General features: G+C 47.3%; 1 protein-coding gene across 2 annotated transcripts in view; it reads left to right on the top strand.

Moving 5' to 3' along the window:
* Window positions 1-159: 159 nt before the first annotated feature.
* LOC135265081 (protein crumbs homolog 2-like) overlaps window positions 160-19,252 on the top strand; it is a 27,239-nt gene continuing 8,146 nt past the window's right edge. Inside the window, exons 1-7 of one of the 2 annotated variants that reach the window (XM_064354322.1) lie at window positions 160-429; window positions 9,921-10,619; window positions 11,953-12,148; window positions 12,407-12,546; window positions 14,104-14,286; window positions 14,454-14,567; window positions 18,111-19,082. In XM_064354322.1, the coding sequence (XP_064210392.1) occupies window positions 360-429; window positions 9,921-10,619; window positions 11,953-12,148; window positions 12,407-12,546; window positions 14,104-14,286; window positions 14,454-14,567; window positions 18,111-19,082 (2,374 nt within the window). In that variant the 5' untranslated portion in view covers window positions 160-359. The remainder of the gene's footprint in view (window positions 430-9,920; window positions 10,620-11,952; window positions 12,149-12,406; window positions 12,547-14,103; window positions 14,287-14,453; window positions 14,568-18,110; window positions 19,083-19,252) is intronic. The other variant, XM_064354323.1, reaches the window with a different exon arrangement.

Here is a 19,252-nt window from a genome sequence, read left to right as displayed (position 1 = left end):
TTTAGGAAAAATGACTCACTTCTGTATATATATGGCCATGTCACGGTTACAGAGAGGTGCTCAGAGGTAGTGGTCAGCTTTCCCTCAGGGGAGAGAATCCAGAATAACTAATCCGGGCCATGTTTTGCCTCCCTCCCTCCCAGGGCGATTACACAGCCTTAGCCGAGCCGAGCTCCCTCTGTACACAGAATGCCCACATTAATGACAAAGCATGGAGTGCCTCTTGCATGCCTACAGCTAACTGGTGGGGAAAGCCAGACGGTGGATGCTAACGCAGGATGCTAAAGGGGGAACGTACGGAGTGACGAGCCGATCTGTTTTCGGTCTGCCACGAGAGCCTTGGGTGCCCGTCGTCCGCCATGGAGTTTGCGAGAGTTCATTCAAAGTTCCGGAGGACGGTGCTGCTGGTGATGCTGATGTGTGAATGTGGTGAGTTTCACTTCTCCTCTCTGCCTTTCGAGCATCGGCGTGTCTGTCTCCCCCTGTGGCTCTGGGCTTATGTGGAAACGTGTAGGAGCGCTGCGCTCTCTCTGGGGGTGTGAGCTGCAGGGCGAGCGGCGGCGGCGACGGCGGCGGCGGCAGCAGCGCTCGTGATTGAGAATTAGCCGATGAGGACAGCAGCGGCCAGTTGGCCGGCAGGTTGTTTGTGGATGGAGTGGTAATCTGAAAATCTGCTCACTAGGAGAACAAGCCGGCCAATCGCACTTTCAAATCCATTGTTTGAATACGTATTGCACCTTTTTTGCTAGTTTTTTTTTGGGGCTGTTTTAACAAACTGTGGTTCATAGAAATTATGAGTCTGAATTAAAGGCTTGAATTCAGCATTTTAATGAATGGCAGAAGCAATAAGAACCACACTTATTTAAAAACACCTATTTTACACTACTTAGAATAACAGCTTTAGGTAGTTTACTTTTATTCAATAAATTGTTTTAGAAATGTAAATTATATTTATATTGCTGAAGGGTCACATTTACTCTGAAATATGTATAAATATGCACTGTCTTTGAAAGGATAATGGGAGGGGTTCTACTGGAAATTAAACGCTAACTTCAGGAATTGGAAATCCCCTTTCATTTTACTTTTATGAATGAATAAACTCAGATTGTTTCAGCTGTCTAATATATTTTTAGTTGAGTCACAAAATTTCCAGTTTTTTTTCATTCAACAGTTCATGACTTAGACAACATTATCACTTTTACACAGATGCATAAGCTAATGTGATACTGCACCTGGGATTTAACGTTTAAGGCATTTTAAAGCGCTGCCTCACGACTTGCTTCTCTGGCCCAATGCCTGTTGTGAGGGGTGCCGTTTGGTGCGACAGACTGCGTAAAGATTTTTTAGGGAGCGTATTTCTGGAACCCCCCCTTCAAATAAAGCATTGACCTATTTTCCCCCGCTCGGGAGGAGTGCCTAAAACTCGTTAAGTTTGGGGCGAGCTGACAGGGTGGGCAGGGGGGTGCGTTGCATTGGGGGGCCATTGTTGCCTGTCGCCATGGCCACCTTGCTCTCTGCATCTCAACTCTGAGAGGCCAAAACAAGTGACATGAGATGGTCGGCAACAGGCCGTAAAAACGTCAGCCATTAATCGACCATTTCTAAAGAGCACCTTATCAGACTGAGGCAAACATCCTTCATAGATGTTACTACAGACTTTATAAACACTATAGTAGCTCTGCACTCTCTATAACCCTCTTCCGTGCTTTTATAGTGACTATTTCTAATCAGTAAGCACTGACAAATCATTCAATTACAGCATAAAGAGGAAACAAACCAACAGCATGGGCAGAGGGTGTAATATACTCTGCTGGTCCTTGTGTAACGGTCATGTATTTCAGTACAGCCTTCGCCATAAAGCTTTTTGACTTTGCCACGCCCCCCACGCCCCCACCCCCCCCACCCCCGGGGCCCAACAGCGCCGCATTTAAGTTCATTGCCGGGGTGATGCGTCCCCTGCAGAGACAAAAATGCGGCTCCAGAATGCGCGCTCGCCTTCGTGCCAAGCGCCTGGTGCGAAACTGCTGCTACCGTTTGCGGCTGAAGCGTTTTTTGTCTGCGCGCTCAGAAATAACGGTTCTGCGGTGAAAAGGACCGTGAAAAACCGCCGCTTCAGCGTGAATTACCGAGCTGGAGGAGGCAGCCTGACCGCGTGCTAGCCACAGGATCGCGTTCCCTTCGCTGCCTTTGGCTGTGGAGCCCTGGGTTCAGTGCCTCAGAGAGAGAGAACTCTTCACACGCTGCGGATTCAGACCAGGGCTTCCCTCTCCTCCTACCCGCTGTCCCGATTGGCTGTGCCAGTTGTTTACAAGACAGGCACATATCTCCCCTCTCCCAGGGGTTCAGCTCTTAAAGACAGCAGATAAGTCGAGGTAGTGGGTGGGGGGTAGAAAGGGGGGGGGGGTGGGGTCAGGATATTGAAAAAACAAACACCTAATATCCGAGAGGGGCACCTCTTCCCTCGCTCCGCGAACACAGACGCCAGCCAATACTGTGTGAGGGCGGGGTGTCACTCAGGGAAGGAAAGGTGCGATGCAGACACATATTATGGGATGGGGGTGGAGGGGGGGGGGGCACAGGGGGAAGGGGGGAGGGCAGAGGCGGTTTTTCAGCCTGATAAACAGGTCCCCGCGCCGGTGAAAGCTGATAGGCCGCGGCCTGACAGGGTTCTGTCGGACGTCAGCGACGGCCCCTCAGACAGACGCCGCGGCGAGCCGAGATTTACGGCTGGATTTGCCGTCCCATACAAAAACACTCCTCGGAGACGACCCCCGGCCCCACCTTTGAAGTGTGCCAAGAAAACATTCGCAGGCATTCCCATAGGCTTCCTGAGCCCCGGGGTGGAGCTGCGTGGGGGTGGGGGGACGGAGGAGGGGACGGACAGCTGGACATGACCACCGGGTGGCGTAGGGTGCCCTGAAACCCATGTTCCTCTGGGAGTCAACACGAGGAATTCTACACCTCAGAATAAACATATTATTTTCCTGGGGGGGGGGGGGGGGTTCAAAGAATCACGAAGGCTGCATGGCAGACATTGTTTTCACAAAGTAAAGAATGCTATTGATCTCAGTCACTGCCAATTCCTGTGCTCATCTACTGTGGTCCCAACCCAATCAATCTCATCGCTGCAGTAGTCATTGTCTCACACCAAACAACACAATTGCCGGATATCTTGGTGGAGTTGACAATTAAACTACTTTGCCGACAGTCTTTCATTCCTCCTCTTGGCCGTTAAATGCTTTCCAGGTGGACACATTGATCCAGGGTAAGACACTGCAGCTGTTATTCCCACACAGTACTAGCCATTTACTGCACTACCAATTTGAGCACCTGGCTGGTTTAGTTCCTGAAGCAATTCAGGTTAAGTGCTTTGCTCAGGGGTGCAACTGCTGTTCCCCGTCTGGTGCCTGAGCCTCGTACCTGTGGGTTATGGGCCCGGCTCCATCAGCACTACAGCAAGCTGCCACCTTATTACCGTCGGAATGTGTCGCTGGTGACTCACCCTCGGCACAAACAATTCATTTTTTAGCAGACACGGCGGCTTTCATGCGCTCTTCTGTTCTCGGGGAAGGAGAGAGAGAGTGGCGTTCTGTGTTTAGGACATGGCGTACGCTGCCTGAGATAAAGGCAATCTCCGCGGAGATGTATGACTGTTGCTGCGGAATGGAAGGGGGTGGTGTGGGGGGGGTGTGACATCACCGGTGAAGCACGCCTCAGAGATGACTGGCTTCACCTCGGAGTCAGAGTGAGAGGGGCCAGGCGCAGATAGGGCAGGTGTGGGAGACATCCGCCTCTTTACCTAGCATCACTCCCACATCTGACCTCTGCCCTCAGATCAGCCTGTGCCAGTTGTTGCTGTGTGTGTGATTCTGTCTGACTGTCTGTCTATGTGTGTGTGTATGTGTATGTATGTGTGCGTGTGTGCATGCATTTGTTGGAGTGTGTGTGTTGTGTGTGTGTGTGTGTGTCTGTCTGTGTCTGTCTGTATGTGTGTGTGTGTGTGTGTGTGTATGAATGCATGTATCTGTCTGTCTCTCTGTATGTATATGTTACTTAGTGTGTGTGTGTGTGTGTGTGTGTGTGTGTGTGCATGCACATGTTTGTGTGTGTGTGTGTTACATGATGTGACATGTGTGTGTGTCATGTGTGTGCCATGATGGGACGACTCTGTCCCTGTACATACCTCTGACCCGTCTCAGCCTCTGTATGTCCCAGCCTGGAGGTGGTGGTGGGGATGGAGGATGGGGAGCCTCCCAGCTTTAATCCCACAGTGTGTCTGGGGGTGTCGGGAGCTTAGAGGGGCAGATGGGTTGTGAGGTCCAAGCAGATTAAAGCAGGAAAAGCACATGGAGGTTAAAGAGTAGAGGCCCACACTACAACCATACTGAGGCGCTAGGGTGTGGAGGCTCCCTCTGCAGGGTGGACCACAGAAAGGGTGAGGGTGGAGAAAACAAAGCTAGTGTTGGGGTAGAGAAGGCAGTCATGGGGTACAGCAGAGAGCACTGAGGGGGTGCACAGTGTTAGGGTGAAGCAGACAGAAGACATGTGCTGGGGAGAGGAGTCGATGTTGGGGTGCACATGGTATAATGCTGTGTACAGTAGATATCCAAGAGAACAATGTTGGAGGTTAAGCATGGTGTTTGTTTTTTTTTTTTTTTGGGGTACAGGGTGTGTGGTATTCCGTGCAGTAGTAAAGGTTTCACATTTCACTTCGCTTGTGGCAATAACTGGACAGAAGATATTAACATTCTTTGATCAATGAGTTTAATGGAAAACCGCTTAAGTGTAATGCCAGGGTATACACTTGAGCCTTAAACAGGCCCCCTACCCCTATAGCTATGTTCATTAAAGAGAGCTTTCAGGGTTTCAAAAATGTTTACATTTAATAAGCTTAATGGGATTTTAAAAACTGGAATGTACATTACCAATTTTAAACTGTTGACCAGAATAGATTTCTGTGATGTCGTCACATTATCTTGGACTGTTAATTTTTAGGCTCATGACAAACCGCTAACAAATGTGTTCACAGCTCACGCTCCTGAGTCTGAATGTGTTGGCTCTATTAACAATGGTTATTTGTGGAAATAGGCTAATTTGACTGGAAGCTCTGCCCCACAGCCTGCTTCCACATTGTGTCTAGCGAGTGACATCACACCCCTTTAGACAGAGAAAAGTAGGAAAACAAAGACAGCAGCCAATTGGGTCCAGCTCAGTCTCTGACAGGTCCGCCAGGGACTTTCACTTTTTATTTTTATTGGCCTATTCAGATGTTAATACTCCACCAGAGGGAAGATGTTTGTGCGAAATCTTGACTTCATTTATTCTGGTTCAAAACCTGATGTGCCAAGTGTTGTTTGTGTGTTCTGCTCTTTTTCTTGTAATTTTGTCTCCATAAGTAAAAAAAACTGGAAAATATAAGAATTAATTATTTATCTTTGAATTTGTTTACACATCTATGCACATGCTGAGTGTTACAATGAACACAATGAATCCTGGGAACAATTAACAACTTGAATCCACTTTTAAAACTATGACAATTTTCTAAAGAAGCATAAATAACAGTGCTCTTATTTTAGCAAATGAAATGTAAAGGGCTCAGTGAAACCGAGCAAACAGCACGTTTACTCTTGCTTCTTTTCCCCCTCGCCTTCCACAATAACAGAGGAATGGGAGAGCAACAAGAGGCATGGAGAGAGGGCTACGAAACAATGCAGATTTGCTGTACCCCCCACCCCCCACCCCCGCCCCTCCTCCCTCCTCAGCACATCCCTCCCTCTGACAGGGGAAAAGAAGGGGTCAGGGGAGAGAGCAGGCATTCACTAATCCCGGCGCATAACTTTGGGGCTGCCATGGCAACCTCGCCTTGCCAGGCCCGGCGTCACGCACTCACCGGGCCCTCGGAGCCGCGGGCAGGAAGGAGGCCGGCCTCCCCGGCTTTGTCTCGGCCGTCCTCCGCAGCTGGGCGGGCAGGTGCGGCGGACGGCCCCGGCGGCTGAAACGCCGCTGCGTGCGGACACTTCAGGAACAGCCCGCGCCCCCTGTATGCTCAAACCTGTGCCAGCGGGGCCCAGTCTTAAAGGGGAAACGCACACACAAAGAGAAACCCAAGTCTTGACTGAAGTATTGTCTACTTTTGTTGGGGGGAAAAAAACTTTTCAATTAGACAAAATAAGGGGATGAGTCATAATGCTGATGCAGATCATTGGAATTTGTATGTGAGTCACAGGAAGAACGTCATTGTGGATTCGCATTATGGTATCAGTGGTACACAAATGTGAAAAGCATATTAACCTGTTCTGTTTATTTTAGGTACAGAAATGTTCCGGTGTATAAGCATACAGGGTTGAAATACATGAATGACCTTTTCATTAGAATGTGATACACTAATAAGGCCATAAAGTTCAACTGAAATATTAAGTATTCAGATTTCAAACTTAAAAGTCATTTGACGAACATAACGTGAGGGTACTGAATTGTTTCAGTCAATGTCCAGGTGTTAAATTGAGTGAAAAAATATTGTTAACCCCATGAGGTCTGTCTGTATAACAGCATCTCCAAATAAATGAAATCATAGAAACCAATTTGAATGAGAACATACTGAGCTTATGAAATACATTAACACTCACCTTATTATTATTTTTGTTATTAGACTGTGTGGTTGAACATGTGTGTCTTGGTATCAATGTATCTTGGAATTGGTACCTTACGCATGTGCCTGTCCACAGATCTACTGCCTCTCACTCAGACATTTTAATGCATCTGCAGCAGGTGATCTCCTGTGATTTAATGCTGGCTAAAGAAGCATGTTGGTGCAGCTGCTTCACTACAAAAGGTTTTACGTTTCAGTGGAGATACTGAAGTCAGTGGACACTTGGGGAAAGCTAATATAGGACCATTTCCCCAACAACTGCCAGAACTGTCGCAGGTTCACCTGCTCCTGATGGAACTTGATGCTTCTGTTTCAAAAACCGAAGAGCTACAGGGTCTGTGAGGTTAAGAGAGTGCAGCATGCTCTTCTTGGTCCCTCTGTGTGTGTGGGCACTTAGATTGGTTTTAACTTCTTGCATGTGATGCTTGTGAATTGCGGGCACGCTGCGTCTTGTGGTGTCCCCGTGGTGTTCAAGGCAGGAAGGTAGTGTTGGAGACACAGCGGTTAGCCTGTTAAGATGACGCGGGTGGCCCAGGATTTGTTAGCGAGGGAGCGGTGGTCAGGGTTTAATAGTATGCTCATTGACTGGTCAGACGACAGAAGCGCAGGTCAGAGGGTTGCAAGCTAAGGCTGGAACCATCTGTCACTCCTCACTGTAAGGAAAGCGGGTGACTTGGAGGAGTCAGGGTGGAGGAGCGCGTTCATTGTGCGACGCAGCACCCGCCCCCGTTCCCCCCACCCCCTGAGCCTTTCAGTCTGTTTCCCCCTCTTTCTTCTGCTCTCCTTCCCCGTTATTAATATCTTCTGACAGAATTGGAAAAATCCGGGAACAAAAAGGTGATCAAAGCGCCAAGGAAATTCAGGCCTGTGGAATGCCGAGCGACCCCGCGTGGCGTCACATGATTGGCTGCTGCAGTGTGAGACAATGGAAGGGCAAAGACTGCCCCCGCACCCCGTTAAGGAGCTGTGCTTGGTCCCCACAGAAACCCCCCCCAACTACGGGGAGAAAGCCTCTGAAAAGGTCGAAACGGCAAACAATAGTGACTGGAGGACCACCTACTGCCACAGGCCGTAAGGAACTTCTGACATGCCAGAGATTAGAGTGACACACTCCTTTGAGGACTGTGGTATTTCTCTTAGTCCTCTGCTGGGGTTAGTTGCTCCATCCTTGTTTTGTTGGTGTAATGAGAAATATTTGGCCTACCAACTGGTATTCTTAATTTTCAAGGCACCATAAAAATTGATTGAGCAGGGATGCATTTTTTTGAAAACGATGAGAGGCTGATTTTTGGAACGTTCCGTAACCTTGCTGCTTATTAGTTAACCGCTTAATCAGACACAGCAAAAGAAAAACATCTATGAGCCTGCAGGCAACACCACATTCGCTAGCTGTCGCTGTCAAAAACAGGCAAGTTAAACAGAAAATCGCTAGAACGAGGACTGAACGCCCTGCCCGTGGGAGAGGTCTGTGGCACTCGCCGCTACGTATCCAGAAAAGTGACAGGTGGAACATGACAGGGCGAGCATTGGGCGAGATTGCTACTTTGCTCCCCACACTCCACCTCACTATCATTACAGTTTTTCTGCTCAGTCAACCCTATCAGCCCCCGTGTAACATACCTCTTCTCAAACTCGTAATCCTCTTCTGAGGCCAAAAGGAGGAAGGTGCCCTGGGGCTTACACATTGTGGTGTATACTTTCAGTGTCTGGAACATTTTCACCTAAATCTCACCTACTGTCCTGTACGGTACAGAATTCTGTGTTCCTTCATTCGGGCTGTCCATTGTATTTGCATAGCAAGTTCACACATTCAGCTTGACCTGTGGCCATAGATCACCTATAATATCACTATGCACACACATTTAAAATCCTGCCTGTGGAGAGGCTGCAGGGTTCCCAGAGGGTAATGGGTTCTGTCCCCTGAGGTGACAATGCCTGATTAAGGCTCTGGGCTTCTAAAAGTCAAAGCAGCTGGATACGTGGTGGTATAAGGGCAGCAGAAAACAGGGCCTCAGGCTGTGATGTCACTGTCTAAACGTTGTTTCACACCAGGAACCTCCACTTAACACCTCTCTCATGACTCTTCAGTCTTCTGTGGCATTATAGGATAGCCAAGATTAGAAACAGTTGCTAGTTTTGTTATGCACAGTACACTCTTATAGGATGCAAACCCTGAATCCTCTTTTAGATAACCTGCCTATAGTCCTTTTGGAAGGAAGACACATTTGGATTTTGCACAAACACGAAACAGAGTAGGGGCATTTCCTAATTTTAAGAGGAAAGATCAAAATGCTGAGCAAATAATGCAGCTACTGCAGGCATTCAATCAACCAGATGATTTACTACTAAGACCATACAGTAAGAACTTAAGAATACATAATAATAAGAACAGGTCAATCAGCCCATGTGCAGTACGTTCATCATTTAGATAGAAACTAGAGAAAGTCTGATAATCAGAGAATTGAAGCTTGGACCCTGACAGTCTTTGCCCCAACTGCTTGGCCTAGCAAGATGTTCCACACATTGACAAATCTGTGTGAAAAAATACTTGATATTCCACGTAGTATTTAGCTTTGGCTAATTTCTACCTATGCCTCCTTTTACTGACAAAATTCAACCTGAAAAATCATAGTACTTTCACTGCCTTTATCAGCGTAAAAACCTTTGCCTCTCTTTGCTAAGACTGAAGAGATGAAGTATCTTAAGTTTGAATTCATTTCAAGTTTGAATACATTTCATGTAGGAGCCATTTCAGTTGCACTTCTTTTTATTGTTCTCCAGAGCCTCTGTGTATTTATTGCAGTGTTGTACCCAGAGCTGTATGCAATACTAAGCGTTGTCGGGAAAAGGTCAGACAGAGGCATTGCAACACATTAATTTTTTTCTGGATTTGGCTTGATGCTCCACAATTCCAGATTTATAAACAAACAATTCACATGTGGTTAAAGAGAACATTCTTATCTTTTATGTATATATATTTTGGTTTGACCATGTAGAAATTACAACACATTTTATACATAGCTTCCCCTCATTTCAGGACACCATAATGCCTATGAAAAATTAATGTTATGCAAATGAAAGCACGTTATGGAGCTCACTGTACTTTCTCACAACCAGAACTTTCCATTAAGCTGTGTTTGTTATTTGCCAGGTTTCTATCCCTTCTGGATTCTGTTTAAATTCTTCATGTATTAATTTAATTGATTCCCAACTGCTTAAAACCCAAGAGTTTTATGCTGAGCAATACATGACAATTTGTGTTTCTTAACAGGGGTACTCTGCTCAGAGACATTAGACAGATGTGCATCCTCCCCATGCCAGAATGGAGCCACCTGTGTGGACGGCGAGGACAGCTATCAGTGCCTCTGCCCCAGGGAAACGGTGTGGTACACGGGCAAGGACTGCGAGGAGCTATACGATGGGTGCGCTTTCGCCGACTGTCCCAACTGCACCAGCACTCCAGGCACCAGTGACTTCAGCTGCGGCTGCCCGGCTGGTTTCGGAGGCGCCAACTGCACAGTCAGAACCGGCGGTTGCGAGAGCGCCCCCTGCCGGGGGGCGAGGACGGAGTGCGTGGACGGCGAAGACGGCTACACCTGCCGCTGCCCCGACGGCTACGGCGGGGAGGACTGCCGGACCGGCGTCGGCGCCTGCCTCGAGGAACCCTGCCTGAACAACGGCAGCTGCGTGGCGCTGCCGGACGGGGGCGGGCACCGGTGCCAGTGCGGCCCGGGCTTCGTCGGCCCGCGGTGTGAGGAAGACGTCGACGAGTGCCAGTCGCACCCGTGCCAGAACGGGGCCATCTGCATGAACCGCGCGAACGGCTACCAGTGCTTCTGCGTCCCCGGTTTCCAGGGGTACCACTGCGAGATCGACATCAACGAGTGCGCCTCGCGACCCTGCGAGAACAACGGGACCTGCGTTAACGAGAAGGACCGCTACAGCTGCGAGTGCCTGCTGGGCTACACAGGTGAGCGGCCCTCATCCCTCTTCAAGTTCAAATTCAGATTCAAATCAGCTTCAAACACTGGTGAGCCACCCTCATCCCTCTTCAAGTTCAAATTCAAATTCAAATCAGCTTCAAACGCTGGTGAGCCACCCTCATCCCTGTTCAAGTTCAAACTCAAATTCAAATTCAAATCAGTTTCATACAAAGGTGAGCAGCCCTCAACCCAGTTCAGGTTCAAATTCAGATTCAAATCAGCTTCATATACATTATCAATTCTCAATTCTCAATTCTCTATTCTCTCTCAGTGTCTCTTTCTTTTTCTCACTCTCTATTTTCGGAATTTTCTAGATTACAGTGTCTGAATCCTGTCCGACCAACCAGCATGTAAACACAATTTTAAGGGCTGTTTGTGATTTTGACATTTTCTTTAACCTTACACATAGTTTTTTTTTTTGTACCAATGGATAAATGTCCTTCAGGCACTTGCCTTTTCAGGAATTTCCCTCTCTTTCCAACGAATAAAATCTAAATAATGGAAGAACAGATGTTTTATAGCCTGCCTCTGTCTGAACCCTCCTGACGAAGTAGAGTGTTTTTGTTGGTGGGGGAAGACCCATGACACTTAAACCTGTTATGCGGTCATGAATTGAGAGAGTCTTGGCATGTGAATCCGTCCCACAAGTTTCAAAGCGCCCTCATCCCCCCGCCTCTCTCTCTCTTAGCGGGTCTGGCCTGTTTCAAATGTCTTTATTGTTATCTGTAGAGCGCATGGATTAGACAGTGATGCATTCTTCGGGGAGAGATATCTCAAGTACTGAGAGCGATTGCAGACGTCTCACAGCCACAGGTTAATGGAGCAAACTGTTTTAAGCTTTAAACCAGCCTTTTAATGATGGGGAAATGGCCCTGCATGTGGAGCAGGAGACCGGGGTTAGGTTTTCAATTCAATCAAGTCTACCCACCACAGCACAGAGATTCGCTCATTGTTAACTGACCATTAAATTCCACAAAGGGAGGGCCAAGTCAGACAGGTCCTGAAAGATGTACGTATATTGTGTTCACTTACTGGTGAAAGAGTCAATTCTCCCTTCCTCCCTGTCTCTATTTGTCTTTACCCGGCAATACGGACTTGAGTTTGCTTTTCAGTGTAGGTCCACAGCTGGGGCATTTTGCCTTTAAGATTAAACTTTTCAGAGCATAATTTGCTATCGGCTGTAAATAAAAAGCTTGTACGTGTAGTAGTAATAAACACGTAGGCACACTCACAATATGCATAGAACGTATACATACACACATTCAAAATAGGTATTGACAGTACATCTCTCTCTGTGTTTGCGTGCTGTGTGTGTGGCAGGAGTGAACTGTGAGGTGGAGATAGATGAGTGTGAGTCTGACCCCTGCCGGAACGGAGCCACCTGCCACGACCACGTGGGCCTGTACGTCTGCCAGTGCCCGGCTGGCTTCGAGGGCCTCGACTGCGAGATCGACATCGACGAGTGTGAGAGCGCCCCCTGCCTGAACGAGGGTACCTGCAACGACCTGGTGGACAGGTACGAGTCACCTCAATGCCGTATAAAATGGACAGTGGACAGGGACATAGCCTCTTTGAGTCAGTAAAACAATATTGCTAGGAGGCTTCAAGCCTGTCATAATCAAACCACCCTTCCCCCCCACTACTCAGGGATTGTATCATGAATAGAGCCAGATGGTGGCGGAGACAACACTGCTACAGCAATGTAGCCCATCAGAAATCAATTTCCTGAACTGAAATACAGTAAAACATGAAACATTTCTGGCATTACTTTCAGCTACGAGTGTGACTGCAGTGACACAGGGTTCACAGGAGAAGCCTGTGAAGTGGACATCCCAGAGTGCGCTTCGAACCCATGCCAGAACAACGCCACCTGCCAGGAAGGGATCAAGTCCTACAGCTGCCTCTGTTGGCCAGGTATACTCACACTGGTTACCTTTTCATTAAGTCATGTAACAAGACAGAAGGTCTAATTTCTGCTCAATACTGTGGGCTGTGAGGATGTTTAATAGAACAGTAAATAGCCTCTTTATACACTGAGGTCCAGACTGTGTGTGTGTGTGTGTGTGTGTCTGTGAAGGGGGCGGGCTTTCATTCTAATGACAAATACTATTACTGTCTCCTAGGAGCTGTCTTAAATAAAATAACATTTTTGACCCAGTTTCCACACTATGGTACATTTGCATTTCCAGGGACACGTTACAGTTCATGAATATTCATGAAGAGGCGTGTCCATGAATTGAACATTTACTACCATTTGTATTATCATTGGACACAACTCTTAATGAATATTTATGAGATGTGTCAAAATTGAAGCATTTCAGCTAAAGAGTTTCAGAAACATCTCTACTTTTTTTCTTTTTTTCATATGTCATGGAACCACAATTTTTTTAAATTTAATCATGAACAAAGTTTTTACTTCTCTTTTTCAGCTATTCAACTCTTTTTGTTGTACACATATTGAATTGAGATTAGCTGTTATTTAGCTTTTTATGTAATCTAACAATATGCATTGATAAATGTATGTATTTGAATGTATCATGTATGAACGATGGTGAAAATAGGCTCTAAATAAGTGCTACTAATTTTCATGTAGCTTCTAATGAAATATGTTTACCATACTGAATCACAGAGAATTTCCATTTTTGTTATATTCTCCTTATGAGACACATTGCTGAGCAAATAATAATTGCGTCTAGTGTGATATGAGATGTGAAACAGTGTTGCCCTCTACTGCAAGAACAAGGCAGCTGCAAGTAATACATAAAATGGCAAAAGTGATTCAAAGTTGGTGAACGTCACTCTAATTTGAAATTTTGAAATAAATAAGGCTATTTATCCAATTTCTCTCAAATTTTAAATGAACTAATTCTGCTTGCATTGAGAATCTTAAAAAGTTAAATGGAAATTTAAATATTTAGCCTATTGTTGGCTAACACTCATCAACAATGAAAAATATTCAAACCATCTATCCTCACTTAAATGTATAAATGCAGAGTCCATATGACAGTCTGAGCTGATAAAAGCGCTATATAAATGCAGTCCATTTACCATTATAGCTGTAACTATGGTCGAATCACTGCATAAGAAGCTTTTTTGCGCTTTAGTATGGAATTTGAATTAATAGGCCTATACGTCCCAGGAAACAGGCAGAGATAGAGCATTTATTTGGCATCGGTATGTCCTCTTGGTTAGAACTAAAATCTTGACAAATACTGGCTTTCAATCTTTCATGTTGTCGTTTGAATGTTGTTCATCGCACGTGCATTTGAAAGGCAATGTCAGGCGCAGAAATCCGAGTGCGTAAATCTGTGGAGGGAGAAGAAAATGCATGTACTATGAAAGGGAACGAAGGCTGTTGTTTGAGATTCACAAAATGATTCAAGCCGAAAATAGGCAGTATTCTACATTAGATTAACCTTCTACAGTAGCTCAAGTGGCCATACATTCGTTCATGACGTATAAATTGTGCAGGTTATGAAGGCGATCACTGCGAGATTGACATTGACGAATGTGCGGTGGAACCCTGCCAGAATGGTGGCCACTGCTTTGAGCGCTCGAACATGACGAACTACGGCAAGTTGCCTCAGTTGGACTGGCAGTTCAGCTATGCAGACGCAGCTGGGCACCTGTGCGAGTGCCTACCTGGATTCACAGGTGAAATATATTCTTGTCATCGAGACAGTATCCATTTCGGAATTTAAACCAGTACAGTCGTAATTTAAACGGCATTCACAATTAAGCGTGTGCAATGGAATGCCTAGTTTTGCTTGGATTCATATTGCAGATGTTAAACTAACATGTGTGCTTTGTTGCTGTTTCAGGTGAAAACTGTTCAGTTAACATCGACGAGTGTGAGTCTTCGCCCTGTCAGAATGGAGCAAGCTGTGAGGACCTGCTCAACTCCTACAAATGCATTTGTCCAGCTGGCTACACAGGTGAAGAAACGTTTCTCTCTGTTTCCCTGCTCCCTGCAGCACAACAGCACCCCCTTCTGATCACAGCATATAACAGCTCCCTGGTTGCTTATCTTCAGTGAGCTTCACATGGTCAGTTCTTGTTGATAACTAATTTATCACAGCACTCCCTGGTAATTTATCGAAGCACTTTGAAGCAAAATAATTATCTTCTTATCTTAATCCAGTTTTTAATCTTCTGGACTCCCGGGGTATAAATATCTCATTGCGTCAAATTAATACAAAATTAGATATCTATTGTAATAATCAAGAAAAAAGACAGCAACAATAAGAGGTTTGAGAAAAGCCACAACTAAGAGGAACAAAAGGACCAAACAAAACCGGTTCACCTGCCATATGCCAGCTGTCTTCTCTGGGTATTAAACGGTTTGTCTTTGCTGAAATTTACCAGTCAGGGGCAGAGATTAGAGACAAGCTCCTTAAACCTCAGTGGCTCCACTGAGCCTCAGTCAGATGCCAGTCAGGTTTTCATTAAAAATACATAAAAACTGTACAATTCTGTCTGGGTCCCTGCCTTTGGAATAAACATGATAATATTAAAATGGACATATTAAAGAAGACATAACACAATGTAAACCATAATTAAACAGAGCTTGATAGTGTTGTGGTCATCTAGTTTATTAGATGTAATGATGTATATCAGCAATTACGAGCAGTTTACTTTTATTCATTCGGCAGACGTTTTGGTCTGAAACGATCCACAAGGTCGTTATGTCAAACAGCAACAAATGCTAACAACAATATGAAGCATACAACCTGACAGACATGCGCACGCCCTCTATCATGACATCACATGTAGCCATGAACGCAAATAAACACCCCGCCCTGCATGGTGCATCCCTATCGGTCCGTCCCACCCGAAACCCATGCGGAGTAATTACCGAGCCGCCTGCCACTAGCCCGCATTATTGGCCATCCATCACCCCAGACTGCAGGGCCGCATTCCTGCTGTCGCCAGTGACAGGAACCAGCTGGAGGGAGGCAGACTCCCATGGATTACAGCCCAGCGAGGGCTTCTCCGCACAGGGCAGGGGAGGGGAGGGGAGGGAAGGGGAGGCTGGGCTCCGCCCGGGCCGGGCTCATCGCTAATAACTCCTGTCCCTGACTGGCACCCGGAGGAGGAACAACCTGCGAGTACGTGTGTGTGTGTGTGTGTGAGTGTCCGTGCGTGCATGCGCACGAGAGCGCGAAACGTCTCTCCTCCCGTGCTCGTCCCTCCCGTCCCGTCCCGTTCGTTTGGCGATCTTTGGCTGTGCCGCACGGACCCGGGAGGGGAATATGAAGGTTCTGGTGCTGAGGGCGATCTGGTGCGGGCTGGTGGTGCTGTCAGGTACGGTAGCCGGGCTCGGTTCTGGGGGGGTTCTGTGGGGGTGGAGGGGTGGTGGAGAGGCACGGGAGAGAGGCTCTCTCATGTGGAATGGAATTTAAGCAGGCTAAGCACAGCCTCTGCGCTCTCTCTATGGCAGCGACCCGCAGGTTCGCAGAGCCGTCTGGTTCTGCATTGATCAGAGTTTAAAAAAACAAAAACTGCTATTTATGCCACGCTTAGTTGTCATATTGATTTTTCAGGGGGATGGAATATGTGAATGCAATGAATAAAGATAGTGTCTGGTGTAAAAACAAGGCAGACAGCTTTTATGTTGCAAGGTGCACTGGCATCCATGAAAGAGACTAAGCTAGACACAGAAACAAATAGCTGTACCGAGTAATGTGTTTTGATTTGAACAGGTCCTCTGATCTGAAACCTTTCCTGAGACGTGCGGCTAATTTAAATTTGAAAGTAATAGCACGACACCGCCTGTCACAGTACTGGCCATGTGAAGGTTTGGTAGGAGGAGAATGGAACTGGGGTTATGGGTTAGCTACCAAGCACTTGACCCAAACCCCACTGAAAACATCTGGTCCAAATTGCAGTAAAGACAAGCAGAATGCTGATAAGATGCTTGAAGGCTGGGAGGGGGATTCAAACTGTGAAGTATTGTTCTTAATTTTGACAGAGCAATTCTAAAGGAATTTTTACATTTGAAAGGCCAATTATGACTTTTTGTACGAGTAATTTTTTTACATTTTTTAAAAGAAGGATGAAAAAATAAACAATAAAGTCTAAATTTAATGCTCCCCCCATCTTGGTGTGGAGGGTACAGTATCAAAGATGTGTGAAGCCATCTTTTTAGCTAAAGGGGATCAAGGAGACATCAAAATAATGTGTCGTACTGCATGTATGGCAACAGTTCCTAATCAAACTATCCATGATCAAACAGCCACAGTATCTTTCAGACACTTTTTTGACAGCTGACATATGTTAACAACGTTTTCTCAGAAATCAGTAACTACATGACACAAAAAAGGATTTGGATGGATACATGTAGAGATCATATTAGATGGAAACAGGAATCTTGGGTTCATTTGATTTAAAAAGCTTTATGTCAGTAACGTCTATCAATATAATCAATGCTCGTCTTTCGTCTGTTTCTGGTATCTGTCAAGGAAGTCACAAACAAGCCACAAACTAGATCAGTGGAAAACAAAAGACGTTTTAATCAGGTTGAGTCATCGACTGGTAGACACGCAGTCGCTCACTAACAGACCGCAGATATAATCACATTACATGACACAGCCGGGTTACTGCGGGCTCCTGATTCACAGCCATTTGGTGTAAGAACACAGGCCCGTAGGTTCAACTGAGGCATCCAGGTATAGTGCACAGGTGCAGCGGGAGACCATGAGAAGAACCAGGCGTGGTCTACGGACTGTGAGAATAACTAACAGAAACCGAACCTGTTCTTTAATGTGCCTCTTTCACAAACAACCAGTGCCCTATAGAGAAAGGCCTGTCCAGTCCCTTTGAAAGAATTTTAAAGGCATTTTATGGCTTTTTAGAAATGCCTGAAAAATAGACAACGTGCGTGGGCTTGAAACTAGGAATTCAATTTTCTTTTTCTTTTTTTTTTTAATCGGATAATGATAACAGCCAAGAAAAACAATATGAAAACAGTGACACTCTGTGTTTATGAAAGGCATCCTAAGTGTTACTCAAAACAATTTAATTTTAGATTCACTGTTTTAACAAATTGCCTCACCCTGAAAGAAAATAAGTCCCATCTGGACTGTTTATGAGAATGTTAAGTGTTAAATGGAAAGTTGACAATATTACCAAATTACATGGGAGCGCCAATGTTGTGCTCAATCACAAAAACAATACAAAAACAAGCATCCATGTTCAACAAGTGAGTCCAACGAAGGCACCACTGCTTTAACTGACTCCTTATGATTTCTAGTTACACAGTAGTTTTAATTAAGCGATGTGCATTTTAATTACATTTATTTTGGCTTTTATGAATGGGATTTGTTCATTTTAGTGTTTTAAATTCATTTGAAAATTTAAAAATTTAAATGAAATTTAAAATTTTTTTTAAAGGATTTTTTACACGGCACACCAGAGGGCCGCGGCACGCCGGTTGGGAAACGCTGCTCTACAGCTAACGCTAACGGCTCTCCCCGCAGGCACGGACTGCGAGACGGACATCGACGAGTGCGAGAGCGGGCCCTGCCAGAACGGGGCGGAGTGCGAGGACGGCGTCGCCCGCTACACCTGCCGCTGCCCCGCCCCCGCCGAGCCCGGGGAGGAGCCGTGGGGGGGCCGCGACTGCGACGTGCGCCTGGTGGGCTGCGCGGGTCACCGGTGCCAGAACGGCGCCACCTGCGCCCCCCTGCTGCGGGACGGCGAGCACGGGCACGCGTGCCTCTGCCCGCCCGGCTTCCACGGGGACCTGTGCGACGCGCCCACCACCTTCTCCTTCTCCGCCCCGGGCTTCGCGGCGGTGGAGACGGCGCACCCGAACCGGAGCTGGTGGGAGGCGGACCCCCGTGGGCCCGGCGTGAAGCTGCGGTTTCGCACCACCCTGCCGGACGGCGTCCTGTTCTACTGGGGCGCCGGCGGCGGTGACGATGGTGGTGGCGGCAGCGACGGCCTCCTCCTGGAGCTGGCAGGGGGGCGTCTCCGCGCCGAAGCCGTCTGGCAGGGCACGGAGCTGGCGGTGGCGCTCCCGGGCGCGGTCAGCGACGGCGGTTGGCGGGAGGTCGCCGTGACTCTGGGCGAGACGCTGGTGCTGGAGGCGAGGGGGGCGGGCTGCGAGGGCGGGGAGTGCAGGGCGGAGGCCGCCGCCCCCCCGGGCTACGCCCGCTTCCGCCCTCCGGACTTCTTCGGGCGGGCGACGGTGGGCGGGGTCCCGCCGGAGTACCGGAACGGCAATGGGAGCGGGCCGGGGTTCATGGGCTGCATGCAGGACCTGCTGATTGACGGCTGGCCCGTCCTACCCCAGGCCTTCTCCTCGAACCAGAGCCTGGAGCTGGGCTGCAACAAGACCGAGTGGTGCCACCTCAACCCCTGCTCCGGCCACGGAGACTGCGTCGACCTGTGGACCCGCTTCAGATGTGATTGCCACCGCCCCTTCCATGGGCCCAGCTGTGCGGAGGGTAAGATCTCATAGCTTTCCTGTCCTCTCCTTCAGATTAATGCACAGGTACGCTAACATGTTGGATCCTCTTTCAGAAATATGATTTCTGAGTTAACGACCTCGGTTTAAGTGTCTTCTCTCCATCTGAAACAGAAACGCGTTTTTGGCTGGAACGCAACGGCGGGGCCA

Source organism: Anguilla rostrata, chromosome 10, assembly GCF_018555375.3.
Source record: "Anguilla rostrata isolate EN2019 chromosome 10, ASM1855537v3, whole genome shotgun sequence".
Classification (NCBI taxonomy): domain Eukaryota; kingdom Metazoa; phylum Chordata; class Actinopteri; order Anguilliformes; family Anguillidae; genus Anguilla; species Anguilla rostrata.
This window is presented reverse-complemented; position numbering and strand designations above follow the sequence as displayed.